Source organism: Cyanistes caeruleus, chromosome 8 (genome assembly GCF_971803275.1).
Source record: "Cyanistes caeruleus chromosome 8, bCyaCae1.hap1.1, whole genome shotgun sequence".
NCBI lineage: Eukaryota > Metazoa > Chordata > Aves > Passeriformes > Paridae > Cyanistes > Cyanistes caeruleus.
In genome coordinates, this window is record NC_141708.1 from 37,158,074 (window position 1) to 37,173,486 (window position 15,413).

At 44.8% G+C, this 15,413-nt stretch overlaps 1 protein-coding gene across 9 annotated transcripts in view; it reads right to left on the reverse strand.

The window, feature by feature from the left end:
• Positions 1-15,413, reverse strand: part of PCDH15 (protocadherin related 15) — a 532,955-nt gene that overhangs the window by 27,334 nt on the left and 490,208 nt on the right. For all 9 annotated transcript variants that reach the window (XM_086900046.1, XM_086900037.1, XM_086900044.1 and 6 more), the window contains 3 exons: positions 13,830-14,045; positions 9,932-10,020; positions 300-476 (listed from right to left, as the gene is read on the reverse strand). In XM_086900046.1, coding sequence (XP_086756172.1) covers positions 300-476; positions 9,932-10,020; positions 13,830-14,045 — 482 coding nt within the window. The remainder of the gene's footprint in view (positions 1-299; positions 477-9,931; positions 10,021-13,829; positions 14,046-15,413) is intronic.

Sequence of the window (15,413 nt, forward strand, 5' to 3'; positions counted from 1 at the left end):
GATTTTGGGTACATAAGGAAGGAAATTCCTTGGAGGAATTTCAGTTGGAAGCTCCTCACAAGGTGGAAACCTATTACAAGCTGTCGTGGGGACAATGCCTGAATCACGTGGATTGGGACAATTTAGCCCAAGGCACTGGACTGAACTAGGAAGTGGTAAATTCCCAAGGTATCCATAGCGGATATCCATGCAGCAGCTGTTTCAATGGATTTTTCTGTTCCCACTGTGCTGAAACAGCTTCTAACAGATTCCCAAACAATCCATGGAAGTAGAGGGAGATCAATAAAGCAAATACTCACTTAAAAAGTTCGTTCCTCATGATGGCTCTGTTGGTTTGTGGGTCGATGGCGTAGACCATGAGGTCAGACTTGGTGTAATCCTCCTCAGAATATCCATCCCCAAACCTCCGTGCTCCAATGGACTCCACCACGACTGTCGCCCCCGGAATCTGGTCCTGGACATAGCGTTCCAAAATCCTAAAGGGAAGACGGAGCTGGAAAGCTGCAGTAATTGATTTGTGCCACTCACCACTGACCCCAGCCCAAATGAGGTACTGATAGGCAAAACCCATAGGATAGGAAGGATTTTGACCTTCAGAGCACTTTTAAAAAGGAATCACTGCTCCACATAACCTCTGAAATGCTGAACTCCTGAGAAAAGCTCAGCAGTGCTCGGAGAGGTCTTCAGAAATTGTGTCCTTAAGTCGAGCTCTTTGTATTTATGACCCCAGTCGAGTTTTAAAATGGCTCATGAGAATCACCACCTATATTTCACACAAAATCCCCTTGTCAGCCTTTTATTAAGTTATATGATTCCAGCACTTCCATTCCAGCCTTCCACTGGGTGCATTCCATAAATTTCCACCCAGAGAAACAACCACTTGAACAATTTTTGGTGGGATATTTCATCCAGTCCTCTGATATCACACAACATTTCAGGGGCTGCAACACCTGCTGCTCCAAAAGGCACCAGGTTTTACAGGCAGGAGGAAATTGGAATATTGGGCTGACACTTTTACCACAGGAAATAAAATCAAGTAAACTGCAGCAGGATTCCACAAGCAGGGGAAAGAAAGGCTCATAGAATTTAGAGATAACAACAATATCCACAAAAACAACAACAACCAGACTTGCTAAAGGTTCATGAGGTTTCCAACATGGGACAAAGAAAGGTTTGCTCAAAGTCCACAGAAAGTTTTATAAAGAAGGGCATAAACGTAAATATCATCAACTCTGCACCAAAAAAAAAAAAAAGGAGGGAGAAATAAAGCAGAGGATTTGGAAGCATGAAAGTTCCATATAAACTTACAAGAAAATATTGGGCTAATTGATATGATCAGAAAATCACAAAGCAATAGCTGAGCTGTGAGGTAAAAGCAAGGGAACTACAAGAATGTGTTGCCTGATCCATCAAGGATGCACCAGGGCATGGAGGAAGACACGTCTCCCACAAGAAAAGGACATCAGTGACTTTAAAATGTCACAGTTAAAGTTTAACACAAAAATTTCTGCAGTTGCTGAGGTTGTATTTTTGCTGTTGTGGGTTTTTTTTCTGACACAAGATTTCCATCAGCTCCTGATTTTTCAAGACTCCTGATTCACATTTATCCAAGGAACATCTCTCTCTTTGTGTGGAAATTCAGTGTGCCCTGAAAACCCATTGTAAGCTTTTAAGTTTTTCTATAAGATCTTGAAAAATTCAAGTATGTCAGAGCCAGGTCATACCTGAGGAGTGAATACATAGAATTACTGCAGAGTAAATAGGGATACAGATTGGCTGACACGGTGCCTGTGGAGTGGTGTCCTCTGAACAAGCTCTCCTGTTGTTTGCAGATATGGAAAACTCTACTTATCTCTGCTTCTGGCATGCTCTGCACGGGCAGCCAAGGTGAGAACCTGTCACAGACACCTCAGCAACAATAATTTCCCCAGGGAAAACCTGACAGGACCAACTTGGGATATGGAGATTATATAAAATCCCACCAAATATGATGGGAGTGAAAATGGCTAAGAAGAAACCACAGCCATTCTCAGAAGGGTGTTCGGCACAAGGTGTCAGGCGAACAAACATGTAAAGGACTTGTCTCCATAATTAGCATTTAATCATCTTCTCTTGCTGCAGGAGGAGATGCTTTTCATGGAATCACAGAATCGCAGAATCCAAGCTGTGCCCGATCCCCACCCTGTCCCCAGCCCAGAGCACTGAGTGCCACGTCCAGCCCTTCCCTGGACACCTCCAGGCATGGGGACTCCAAAGCTCCCTGGGCAGCCCCTGCCAAGGCCTGAGCTCCCTTGCCATGGAGAAATTCCTCCTGGTGTCCAAGCTGAGCCTCCCCTGGCACAGCTTGAGGCCGTTTTCTCTTGTCCTTTTCTGTTTCCTTGTACAGAACTCTTATTACAATCAAGACAGAAATGTACTGTTGGGTTGGAAAGTTATAATGTAGGGTCACTTCTGTCAGAATCAGTAACAACATTCCCTTTCCTCAGAAATTCCTGGCATCCTGCTGGAATTCATTGCCTTTGATAATATCTTTGTCTAAAACATTATTAAAACTGAAGAACAAACAGAATATCTGGACAAGGGATGGAGGGTCAGAACACAGGGAATGGCTTCCCAGTGCCAGAGGGCAGGGATGGATGGGATATTGGGAAGGAATTGTTCCCTGGGAGGGTGGGCAGGCCCTGGCACAGGGTGCCCAGAGCAGCTGTGGCTGCCCCTGGATCCCTGGAAGTGCCCAAGGCCAGGTTGGACTTTGGGGCTTGGAGCAGCCTGGGACAGTGGAAGGTGTCCCTGCCCAGAGCAGGGGGTGGAATGAGATGGGTGTTAAGGTCCCTTCCAAACCAAATAAGTCTGGAATTCTGTGATATCACTTCCTGAGAAATGGGTACATTGCAGCCATTGGCTACACTGACATTGCAGGACATCCCACAATGTCCAGAGGAATGGCAGTAGTGTTCAATTTGAAACACACAAATTGAAAGTTTAGGTTAAAACAGAGAATAAAATCAAACTGAAATCTGAAAAGCTGCAGTTCAGGAATTAACTTAAAATTGGGCAGTTACCTGTAGAGTTGTTTGAAAAATTCTTCAGCTGAATGTGTGATGCTGAAAACACTGTGGTGTGTTAGAGCTCCTCTGGAAATGGCCATTTGCTTGGATTGGTACTCACAAAAAACAATTTTGTTTTTAGATTCCTACTTTTAAATAACAACAGTGTCTGCAGCTGTGCTGTATTGATCAGCAGAATTCAAATTAAAATTAGTCTGTCACAAGGGTCATTCCCATCCTCCCAAGTGGTGTGGAAGAGGTGGAAGCAGCAGCAGAACAGGTGATGGGCCTTTACAACTGCTCCAAGTCCACTGGAGCTGCTCAGCAGTGAGGGAAATGCCTCCCAACGTATCCCCCTTAGCACAGCTCTCCCGATTCTCAGCAGTGACACTGGACAAGAGGCGTTGCACTGTCATTGAGGGATCCTGAGGCCCAAAGTTCCCTGCAAATCCTGAGGTGATTTTTTTTTTCTTTGCATCTTTAGATGCAAAATAAATGGCAAAACAAAACTATACAGGGGTGTTGGTCTGCTGAGCTGCCCCTTGGCTAGGGAATTCTGCTCCATGAAGTCCCAGAATGGCTTGGGTTGGAAGGAATCTTAAAGCCCATCCAATGCCACCCCTGCCATGGGCAGGGACACCTTCCACTATCCCAGGCTGCTCCAAGCCCCAAAGTCCAACCTGGCCTTGGACACTTCCCACCCTCCCAGGGAACAATTCCTTCCCAATATCCCATCTATCCCTGCCCTCTGGCACTGGGAAGTCATACCCCTGTGTCCTGTCACTTCCCACTTTTGTGAAACTTCCATCTCCACCTTTCTTGCACATCCCCTGTAGGGACTGGAAAGGGGCTTTCAGAACATTCCTGAACTGGTACTTTTAGAACATTCCTGAAAGCAGCAGATTAAGGGGATAAGGCACTACATTCCGAGCCTGCTCTCAGTGCCATGTCATGTGTTTATATTCACACCTGAGGGTGCTGTATCCCCTTCCAGGCACAGAAGACCCTGGAGAAGACAGGATTAAATTTAGGGGTTCACCCTAGCATCACAGAAGGAAGTTCTTTAGGAATTTAACAACCTATTGTGTTTTTGGAGCACATAAAGTATTTTAAGAAATGGAAAAAAAAAAAGCCCTCAAACATTCTTTCTTTCAGGACTCAAATTACCAAAGACTTGGAATGAGCAGTGTTGAAGATTCAGTATCCTGCATAATTTTTGGCCAAAATTCTAGTTCCAAAAAATAACCTGGTGCGGTAATAATGATAAATTTGTATTCTAGGTATTTGAAAATACAAATTTGGCAGCCATGCAGAGCTGAGAGCATCCAGCCCCTGCCATCAGCATCAATACAGACTTTTCAAGTGCTTTAACTAACTCCTCCACTATTCTACTCCAGCCAAATTCTGGCCGTGTGGAGTCTTTGAGAGATTAATAATTGACAATGAAACCACTGGATTTTCAACTGGACTGTCCCAAAGCGACAAGAACCAATTCCAGCCCCTCTGGTGCAGTCAGTGATAAATTTGGGGGGATACACTGGAGCCCCAGCTCCAGCCCCAGCTCCCAGATTCCTTTTTACTTATGTTTCCTTACAACATAAATAGAGCTCAGGGAAGGGTCTGCTCATCCTGTGGTGCCTAGGGTTTATTCCAAGCCTAAAAACATCCCTTTTTTATAAAACAGCCTTTCACAAAGGTTATTTTTCTATCACACATGTCCAGCAGGAAGGAGCAGCATGGAGACAATTCCCTCTGCATAGAATAACATATATAATATTTCATAATGATATTATTAATAATATTTAGAAAACAATTCAGAGCCAATGCCTTTATACCCACTTACCCTAATCCTATAAAAGGAGAGAATCAGGAATCATTAAGGCTGGGAAAAGCCTTTAATATTCAAGTCCCACTGTCACCCCAGCACCACTACTAGCAGATTGGTTTGCACACCAGAAAGGAAATTTACTTTCTTACACACTGCTGAAGTTGCTTTTCTTCTCTTCTCTTTGTGCTCATCCTGTAAAATCCTGCACTCCAAAACCACTACAGACACTCCAACTTTTTATTTCAGCTTCATTTGTCCCAGTCACAGAAGGAACATTGCGCTCATCTGAAGAATAATACCCAGAGACGTGTCCCCTCTGACCCCAAGGACAATCTCCAGATCTCAGCACAAAAGGGCTTTTCCTGCAATTGTCAGCAATTCCCAGGGAAAGCAGGAGTTTACAGCTTTATCCACTGCATTAGAGAGCTTTGGAGAGATCCATTACCACAACAACCCCGGGAGTTACGGAGAGCAGGAGCTCACTGAACCAGGGCTCCCTAGCTGCCAGGGCAAGTAGCAAGTTAAAAAGCTGGAGTTGTAAAAGCTTGGGTCTCTATTACCCAACTTAATAAAAGTGGTCTGCAGTTATTAATCATCCTGATTGCTCAGGAGGGAGGGTGGAACAGGCTCTGTGAACACCGCACCAAGCCCTTGGACACTCTCCCAGCAAAGCCAGACTGGCTGGACATGAAACAGGAGACAGCCAGTTGGTGGCAAATGTCCCCCTAATCTATTTATCTCATCAGATTGGATCTATTTAATCTAATTCAATAAATTCTGTTATCATCTAATCTACTCCATTTCTAAATTTGCAGTTTAAAATTTGGAATGAAACATTACAGTGTGAAGAAGTGACAGAGAAAAAGGGGAGGGGAGGTGGAGTGAAGGGGTGAGAGCAAAGTGACCCCAAAATGTTCCTGCCAGAGAGGTAAGGGGTAAAGGACAAAGCAGCTACAGCTGGACCTGTGACTCAGGAACGTTTCATAAAAGGCAGGAAACCAAGTATCACCAACGGAGAGGGCTCAAGGGCAAGATCACTGCCACCACCGCAACAGGAAAACAGTCCAGTCAGCTGAAATTAGACTTAATTCAGTAATTATCTGGCAAATATCATAAAGTGCGCATCGGAATGTGACTTCTGTGGGAAAAGTAACAAGACTGAGTGATTTATACCCTGCAGCTGAGATGTGCTCATTTTTTACCAATTCAGGGACAGAGGAGAAGAAAAAACACAACCGCAGGGAAATCATCCACATCTGAAACACTTCCTTGAAGAGAGAACTGTGTGTTCCAGCTACCAGATACAAAATTTATTGTCTCATATACTATGATTAGACATAAAATCTTATGTGATGCACAATGTACATGTACTGTATATTATGATCTATAATTTACAGCAGTATTTACAGCTGTAGTATTTTATAACATCTCTTTTAAGTGCAGCACAGTTTCTGTGCATTAAGTAGAGCTCCTTTGAAGAATGATGGCAGTCAGCTTTAGATATGCAAACCATGAAGTTGGAAGGTTCACCGTTCATACTCCAAAAAAGTCCCTCAGCAATAACTCCAAGAATCAACACTTGATTCTACATTTGGGTTTTCAGGGAAAAACCTGCCTGGCCACTTCTGCATTGTATTAGAGGGCTCAGCATAGATCTTCCTTACCTGGGGAACTGCCTCCTTCTTTTCAGAGCATAAAACTGACTGAGAAAAGCATGGCTGAAGTGAGGGGAGGGACCCTGGGGAGCTGCACAAGGAAGACCTGGGGATCCTGATATCCCAGGGGCAGCAGGAGGAGCATTGGCAGCAGGGCAGGGAGGGATCCTGGCCCTGTGGGCAGCCCTGGAGGCAGCTCTGGAGTGCTGTGTCCAGCTCTGGCTCCTCAGCACAGCAGGGCCAGGGAGCTCCTGGAGCGGGGCCAGCGGAGGCTGCGCAGCTGAGGAAGGGCCTGGAGCATCTGGGTGCCCAGGAAAGGCTGAGGGAGCTGGGGCTGCTCAGCCTGGAGAGGAGCCCCAGCTGAGAGGGGCCCTCAGGCCTGGCTGGCCCTGGCTGCAGGGAGGGCTCCCAGCAGGGCCCAGCCTCTGCTCCGGGGGCCCAGCAATGGCACCAGAGCCACGGGCAGGGCCTGATGGCAGCAATTCCCCCTGGCCAGGAGGCACAACTTCTTCCCTGGCCACTGCCCAGCCCTGAACACATTGGCCACAGAGGCTGTGGGCTCTCCTGCCTGGGGCTGTGGCACAGCTGTGTGCACACAATGCTGTGCCCTGTGCTCTGGGATGGCCCTGCTGGAGCAGGGAGGTGCCACCAGCTGCCCTCTGAGCTCCCTTCAGCCTCACCCATCCTGGGATTCTCTATATTTGATTCAAACTCTCATTTTAAGCCACTCCACTATTCCAGTTCAGAGGAACTGATGTGGTATCTCACCTATACAGGAGGGTACAGAGGAATTTACTTCCCAAGACAGTTCTCTTCCCTGAAGGATGGGAGAAGCTCAGGTCTCTCAAGGCAGTGGGACTTATCTGACTTTAGGCAGAGCTTTAATTGGCCATCACGTGAAAACCAAAGAATTAAATGCTCTGAGAACCACTTTGGCTGTTTTATTCCACTTGAATTTCAGGAGTGGGATTTGATGGTGCCTCAGGGTTACTTCCAATGGAGGATATGTTATGATTTCATTAAATGCTGTTCCTGGCCCAGCAAACAAGCACTCCCTGAAACTTCCATATTTAAAGAACACTCTGGTGTCTTTCTCCACCAAGTCTTCTGAATGAGAGGAGCATACACTGAATTTTCCATGAAGCCTCAGCCTATTTTCTCTACTCTTCCTGCAGCAGACAGGAAGGGGTCTCTCTGCACAGCCATAAATTAAGCAAGAGATATGGCAAATGGGACATTGATGTGCAGCCCAGAGAATATGAAAAGCTTGATTAAATTAAAGCAGTTGGAGGAAAACATTGAATGACTGCAAAAGATCCTATTGGAAGTGTCAGGGAAGACAAGTCCAATGTATCCCTCAAAAAACTCCCAAGCCAAATAGTGACTCTTTCAATCTTTTCTTCCCTGCTTTGCTCCTATTATGTGGACCATTAACTCCCACCCGTCTCTGGCTGTGCTGAGTGTGGAAAAACTGAACTATATAATTCTTAATACCTCATAACTCCTCATGGAAATGACAGAACCTGGTATAACTTTTCCTCCAAAGTTGTTTAAACCACTATTTATTTTATTGTGAAAAATCACTGTAATTCCACAAATGACCTATGTACCCCTTTCCTTAACATGCCCCATCGCCAACCATTGGTTAAATGTTCCATTTTCAGGGATTAATATTTGCCAGAATGAGAGGAGAAAGAGCTGAGTAGTCTGTGTAGTGACTAATTTAATTCACAGAACACAGAATGGTTGGTATTGGGATGGGATCCTAAGGATCATCTTGTTCCAGCTCCCCTGCCACTGACAGGGACACCTGTCACTAGACTGGGTTGATGATAGTCTTTTTATCTGTTAATTAATCATACATTAAATTATTATAAATTACTGCATTATTTGAAGTGGCAAAATTACTTCAGTCTGAGATTCCAAATAATTTGGTTTCCATTTGCCTGTGGTTGCACACAAAAAATTTGCAAATTCTTATTTTGTTTTTATGGGCTGCACGAATTATTAAACCTGTATAAAACAGGGAGAGGATAATCTTTTAAATTGAGGAGGAAAACATGAGAAATTTGAAGACAGCAGTGAAATAAACAGATTTCTCTGTGAAACAGACCTTTGTACAATGCTATAAAATTATTTTTTGAGATATTTGTTCTCTGCAAATATTCTGAGGAATGAATTGGCCAATTTGAAAATAAGTTGATGTAATTCTGGCGAAGGCTGTCCTTAAAAACGTATTCTTAGAAGATAAATTCTCCAGCTACACTGACCTGCCCAAGGTGTTTGCAAAGGCAAAGATTTACCAAGCTGATTTGGAGAACTCAAAACCTGATAGTATTGTGGGGTTTTTTTCAACTTTGTACTCATTCCAAAGTTTTGTTCACTGTGAAATACAGAATAGCAGAATGGTTTTGCTTAGAAGTGACCTCCAAGGTCACCAAGTCCAACTACCAACCACCACCACCCTGTTTACCCCTAACCCAATGTCCTCATTGGACGTTTGCCAATTGGAATGTGCCAATTACGAGTGGTTTTGAAAACTTCCAGGCATGGGGACCCAACAGTTGCCCAGACAGCCCCTTCCAATGCTGAAACCACCCTTTCCGTGAAGTTCTCCCTAAAATCCAATCTAAACCTCCCCTGGTGCAGGCTGAGGCTGTTTCCTCTCCTTCTGTCACTTGTTGCCTGAGAAAAGAGCTTGACTCCACCTCAGAAAAGCCTCCTTTTAGGAAATTATTCCTATTTCTAGGCAATTTCTTCTTTCAGGAAGGTAATTATATTCTAGGCAATCCTTCCTTTCAGAAAGTTATTCCTTGTTCCAGGAAGTGCAGTCCCTGTGAGCTCAGCCCATTGCCTGAACTATTTTGTTGGTGGTTCTGACGTTTGAATCTCTCAGAGCCAACATATACCTGGCCCAAAACAGAGGGAGAAAAGGGGAATATGTCCCAAATCTCTGGGAGCAAAACCAACAGGAATTTTTCCTAGCCCAGTAAAGACGTGAGGGACTCAGAAACTTTTCCAATGACTGGTTGGACCATCAACCCCAAGGTATTTCAAATTCCATGGACAACAGCAAGAAGGACGGACCAGATCTGTGGGAATCTGAGACATGCCACCCATCGTTGACTGAAGTGACAAAAACAAAGGACCAAGATTGGTTATAAACTATTTCCTACAGCATTTTCTAGCTCATAATGGCTAATTGCATGATAGCAAGTAGAGGAAATTGTCAGTGGGTTACAAAAAGAAGCCAGAAGTGCAAACCTGACCCCTGGAAGCTGCTGCTGAGGTGATGTCTGGGGGCTCTTACTGACCAAATAAAAATCCTCCCTCACTCCCTGATCCATCAATCCCAAAGCCAGGGAATTATCTGATGTTTGGAGAGGAAATAAATTGATTACCCAATGAGTTGGTCTTTGTTTTGCTCCACGAGGGTGGGAGGGACGTTGGAGACAATCACTTGCATGTCCAGCTGATTGACCACAGAGACCTGGAAAGAAAAGAGGGAAATTTGAAGGGCACTGCCAGACACAGCCCCCTCCCCATCCAACAGCAGTGGAAAAATTCCTTTCCTGCCTCCACGCTATGACCTGATATCCAGATTTCTCCTTTTAATTCCAAATAGGAGAGCTGGGAAATCTTGCAGCCAAGCCCATAAACATCAAAAATTTAACTGGAATTGTAATTCCAGGTCCGCATCAGAATTATGGATTTTTAAGGTGAGGACAGTAAAAGCTGCTATTAGTTTAGACTCGACTTAGAGAATCCCAGATCTCCCATGGGCTATATTCAAAATTACTTCTGAGAATTTGGGTGGTTTGGATGCCAGGAAAATCCTCCCTTGGAGCCATGCAATGTGCACCAAGGGAAATGGAATTTCAGGATTATCTCCACAAAATCAATGCTACATTAGAAAATCAGGATGGAAATTGTTCATTTACATTGAAGCTGTCAGTGAGAGGTTTTATTTTAATCTCCCATTGTTTTAGCTTCTCCTTCTATCATAAAACAGCACATTTTACAACTGAGCTTCTTTCTTAAAAAAAAAAAAAAAAAGAAAAAGAAAAGAAAAAACAAGCAGGAAAAAATGCTTCTAATCCACTCAATACTTGTGTGCTTCGTTGGAATAAAATTAAATTTCAATTTTCCACCGCGGTATGGAGTGACCTCAGAGCAAATATCTGGCAATTATTGATTTTACTATGAACCCAACATCACTCTAATCCTGTAGAGGATTCTAGAGGAAAATTTGGAAAACTAGGCCAATGTTAAAGATGATAAATTTAAAAATCAAGGGTTAGTTGATTCTAAAAGAAATAAACAAGCCCTGATTTTCCAAAGAGGAGCCCTGGAAGCACAGCAGCAGAAAAGCCTGAATGTGCTTCCACATCAAACACTGATTCACCAGCTTTGAAGCTTAATTCAACTTTAAATATTTAAATGTTCTTGAAATGTCATCAGATGCCCTGATCAGCACGTACAGGCTTCTGTGTAAGAAACACAGAATTATAATGAGCTCCAAATAAATTTTAGACTAAAATCATACAACGGAACTGGAAAGCAATGATTAATTTAATAGAATTAATTACATTAGCCAATTCAAGCAACCACAGTGCACCCAGGAACTGAAAACAGAGTAAAGGCAACACCAAAAACAAAGGCAGTAATTCTTTTAATATGGAAGAAATCACAATTATCATCACTTGTTCATGTACAAAACCAGGGATAAACACACATTCATGACAAGCTATAGGAAACCAAGGGTGTTGGACAAAAATCAAGTGACATTTGAGGTTTCCATGGTAACATTAACTTGCTTGTTATCCCCATTTGTAAAGGCAGGGAAAGCAGAAAATTGTTGGTAACCTCTAGCCCATGAATGATATCCCTTTGATCCTAAGCTTTGCTCATTAGGCACTTCCCAAGTTTTAAATCCAGCAAGGCAGAGCCTACAAAGAGTCTTGATTGTGATATAGCACCAATGGACTCCTGGGAATAGCTGGGACCTGAATGAGGAGGGACCTTAAAACCTCCTCAAACCCCAATAAACCTTTGATTAAAGATGATATCCTTGATTTCAAATAGTGGTAATGAATATCCACTACCTATACTTCCTCAGCACCTTTTGGTGCTTCCTTGCAGCAAACTCATTTTAAAACGTAATTCTTGTATCTCTTTCATCTCACAGATGCTGAGAAGGAAAACTCCATCACAGGGAAGCAAACTGTCAATGCACAGGTGTCTGACTTGAGCCATCCTGGTGTCCTTCCCATGGATTGTCTCCACCAGCATGAAGACCTTTGACCAGGTGATTTGGCAGGTCCTGCTGCTCCCAGAGCTGTGGCAGGCTCTGGGGAAGTATCCTGGTCCCAGTTCTAGAGAACACCTTGCTCTGCTTAGCTTCTTCCCAGCACTGTCCCACTAGTGGTGACCTGCCTCTTCTCCCGAGGCCTTCTCCCAGTGCAGTCCTATCTTCTTCCCCCATATCTTGTTATTTTGCATGGGAGTAATTCAATTAATTTCTCTGTTCTCTGTACACTTTCTGGTCTGATTTGGAAAGAAATAACACCTGAGAACCTGAGGCCCTGACCCCAGTGCAGGAAAATCCTGTTAAAATTATGGGAAAGGATCTTAGTGTATAGATCACACTTGGTGCATAAAATCAGAGAATCCCAGAATGTCCCTGAGGGAAGGAATCTTTAAGCCCACCCAGTGCCACACCCTGGCATAGCCAGGGACACCTTCCACTATCCCAGGCTGCTCCAAGCCCTGCCCAGCCTGGCCTTGGACACTTCCAGGGATCCAGGGACAGCCCCCGCTTCTCTGGGCACCCTGTACCAGGGCCTGCCAACCCTCCCAGGGAACAATTCCTGCCCAATATCCCATCTATCCCTGCCCTATGGCACTGGGAAGCCATTCCCCCTTGTCCTGGCACTCCATCCCTTGGAAATTGTCTCCCTCTATTTCTTGTCGACTCCTTCAGGCACTGCAGTGCCACAATGAGGACACGCCGAAGCTTTTCCTCTCCAGGCTGAACAATCCCAATTCTCCCAGCAGAGCTGCTTCATCCCTCTGATCATCCTGGTGCCTCCTCTGTACTCATTCCAACAGGTCCAAGTGCCAGTGTTCTAGCAGGATAGGGTTGGTCTGGATTGTATCTCCAGCTCCTCCAAGCTTCCAGGCCTTGCTCAAAGCAACTGGGTGCTCATCTGCTCATCACTCAGCCAGACATAAAGAAACCTCTATAAATTAATGAGACATCCTTCACTATCTAATGTTAATGTCGATTCCTTCTGGCTATATTTTATTATCCCATTAGTGCCTAAATTACCTGAGAGTGCCCCATCATTTTCAGAGGTCAAGCTTGAGGGCACCATTGCTTATGTTTATTTGGTGAATTCCTGCAGAAATCACCACACATAGGATTCTGTCTCTCATCTGTATCCTTTGACAGTGCTTCCATGAAGTGGATAATGCACTCCATCCCTTTCACATTATGCTAATATTGAGCCAATCCATCAAGTTTATAGGCTTTAAGGAAATTTAGCTTGGATGGTTTCAGTGGCTGGACTAAATCAATGTTCTTAGAACGGCAAAAACCCATGAGCCTGAGGCCTAAAGATGGTGCCAGTTCTGAAATGCTGCTTTCTCAGGGACTGAAAACTTAATTCTCAGCCCAAAATTATTCTTTAACATAACCAACTAAGACAACTTAAAGCTCATCCAGTGCCATCCCCTGCCATGGGCAGGGACACCTTCCACTATCCCAGGCTGCTCCAAGCCCAAAAGTCCAACCTGGCCTTGGACACTTCCAGGGATCCAGGGACAGCCACAGCTGCCCTGGGCACCCTGTGCCAGGGCCTGCCCACCCTCCCAGGGAACAATTCCTTCCCAATATCCCATCTATCCCTGCCCTCTGGCACTGGGAAGCCATTCCCCCTTGTGCTGTCCCTCCATCCCTTAGAAATTGTCTCTCTGTATTTCTTGTTGACTCCTCCAAGCACTGCAAGGCCACAGTGAGGTCACCCCAAAGCTTCTCCTCTCCAGGCTGAACAATCCCAGCTGTCCCAGCCTTTCCTCCCAGCAGAGCTGCTCCATCCCTCTGATCATCCTGGTCTCTCTCCAGCAGGTCACAAAATCTTTTGGTTTAAGAAATGAAAAGCTTTATTCCAATGCCTTCAAAAAATTAAGGACACACACTTTATGGCTTTTCTCTAGGTCTGCCTGGAATTAAACTTTCTGCCGTTTTGAATTTCCTCAGGAATTATTCCATAACAATAAGCCCTGGCTGATACTTACGAGCACTTCTGCTTTGCTGCTCAGTCCTTTGCCGTAATCGTCAGTGGCAATGACCTGGAACTTGAAATAGGATCTCCTCATGTTTTTGAAGAGCATGGCAGTTTTGATCAGCCCCGTGTAAGCCTCGATCACAAAGCCTTCCTTGCCATCCTTGATGGGGGGAATGATGAGCCTGTATTGCATGGCACTGTAATTCCCAGTGTCCTTATCATCAGCCTAATGGGGAAAACCAAACAAGCAGAGGCAAACAAGGTAAATATGCATGGAAGGAGTCATTAACCTTGTCCTTTATTTAAAGTTACATCTCGGCCCAGAAAATTTCTGCCGCTCTGACATTTAAAACATTAGATCCCAGAGCACAGATACGGCTGCTACTTTAAATGCTTCATTTAACTTTGCTGCACTCAGTTTTGCTTTTCCAGCAATTTCTTCCTCCTCTGTTGGCATTAAACTACTCCAGAAAAAAGAAAAAAAAAATAAATTAAAAAGTAGAAAAAATATAAGTTGACTTTCAAGTCTGCAACAATACCCAAGAACTGCTTAATTCTGAGAAACTTCTGCTGCCAAATTTTCATTGAAAAGGAAATATCAAAGAAAAAACGATCTCAGCAACTTGTGCACAGATATACCCAAGAACGTCCTTCATCTTAGAAATATTCTGATGGAGCACAGGTATTTTTGGGGCAATCCAGTAACTTTTTATTAAAATAAGGAAGGATTGAGTGGAGTTCTTGCAGTGGTGCACAGGGACCTGCTGGGCTCCCCAGTTCAGGACGCAGAGCTGCCCTGGCACCATTGCTGAATTGGATCAGGATGCAGTGGCATCAAACCAGGCAGCCCCAGGAATTGTTATTCCACCTTCCCTGCTACTGACAACCCTGGGTAGCCCCATCCTGGCCTCTCCAGCCCCATTCCTTATGCTCCTGTTCAACCTGTATCCACAGGGAAGTGTTTCCAAGGACCCAAACAAAGCTTACCCACGCTCCTTCCAGGAATCAGCGAGGTGGGAACTAATTAATGCCTGAGCACTCATTAGTCTTGGGCAAGGCCTCAGCACTTGGGACACTTCAGAATTTATCAGCAGGATTTTATGGAAATATTGGCACTGCTTCTGAGGCCTGGTGCTTAAGCTAATGCTTGAATAAAAACCAGCCTTAACTTTGAAAAGGTGCATGTAAAATCCATGGAAAATCCATACTGTGCCACAGCTTAAGAATGAAACACAATAAGGGTTTGTGTCAGCATGAAGAGTTTGTGGAATCATGGAATAGCCTGAGCTGGAAGGGACTCACAGGGATCACTGATCCAGCCCCTGTTCCTGCCCAGACCCCCCAGCAATCCCAGCCTGTGCATCCCTGGCAGCGCTGTCCAAACGCTCCTGGAGCTCTGGCAGCCTCAGGCCGTGCCCATTCCCTGGGGAGCCTGGGCAGTGCCAGCACCCTCTGGGGGAAGAGCCTGTCCCTGATCTCCAGCCTGAGCCTGGCCTGGCACAGCTCCAGCCCTTCCCTGGGGTCCTGTCCCTGGTCACAGAGAGCAGAGCACAGAGCTGTTTATGAGAAACCACAGCTGCTAAAAGAGAATTAT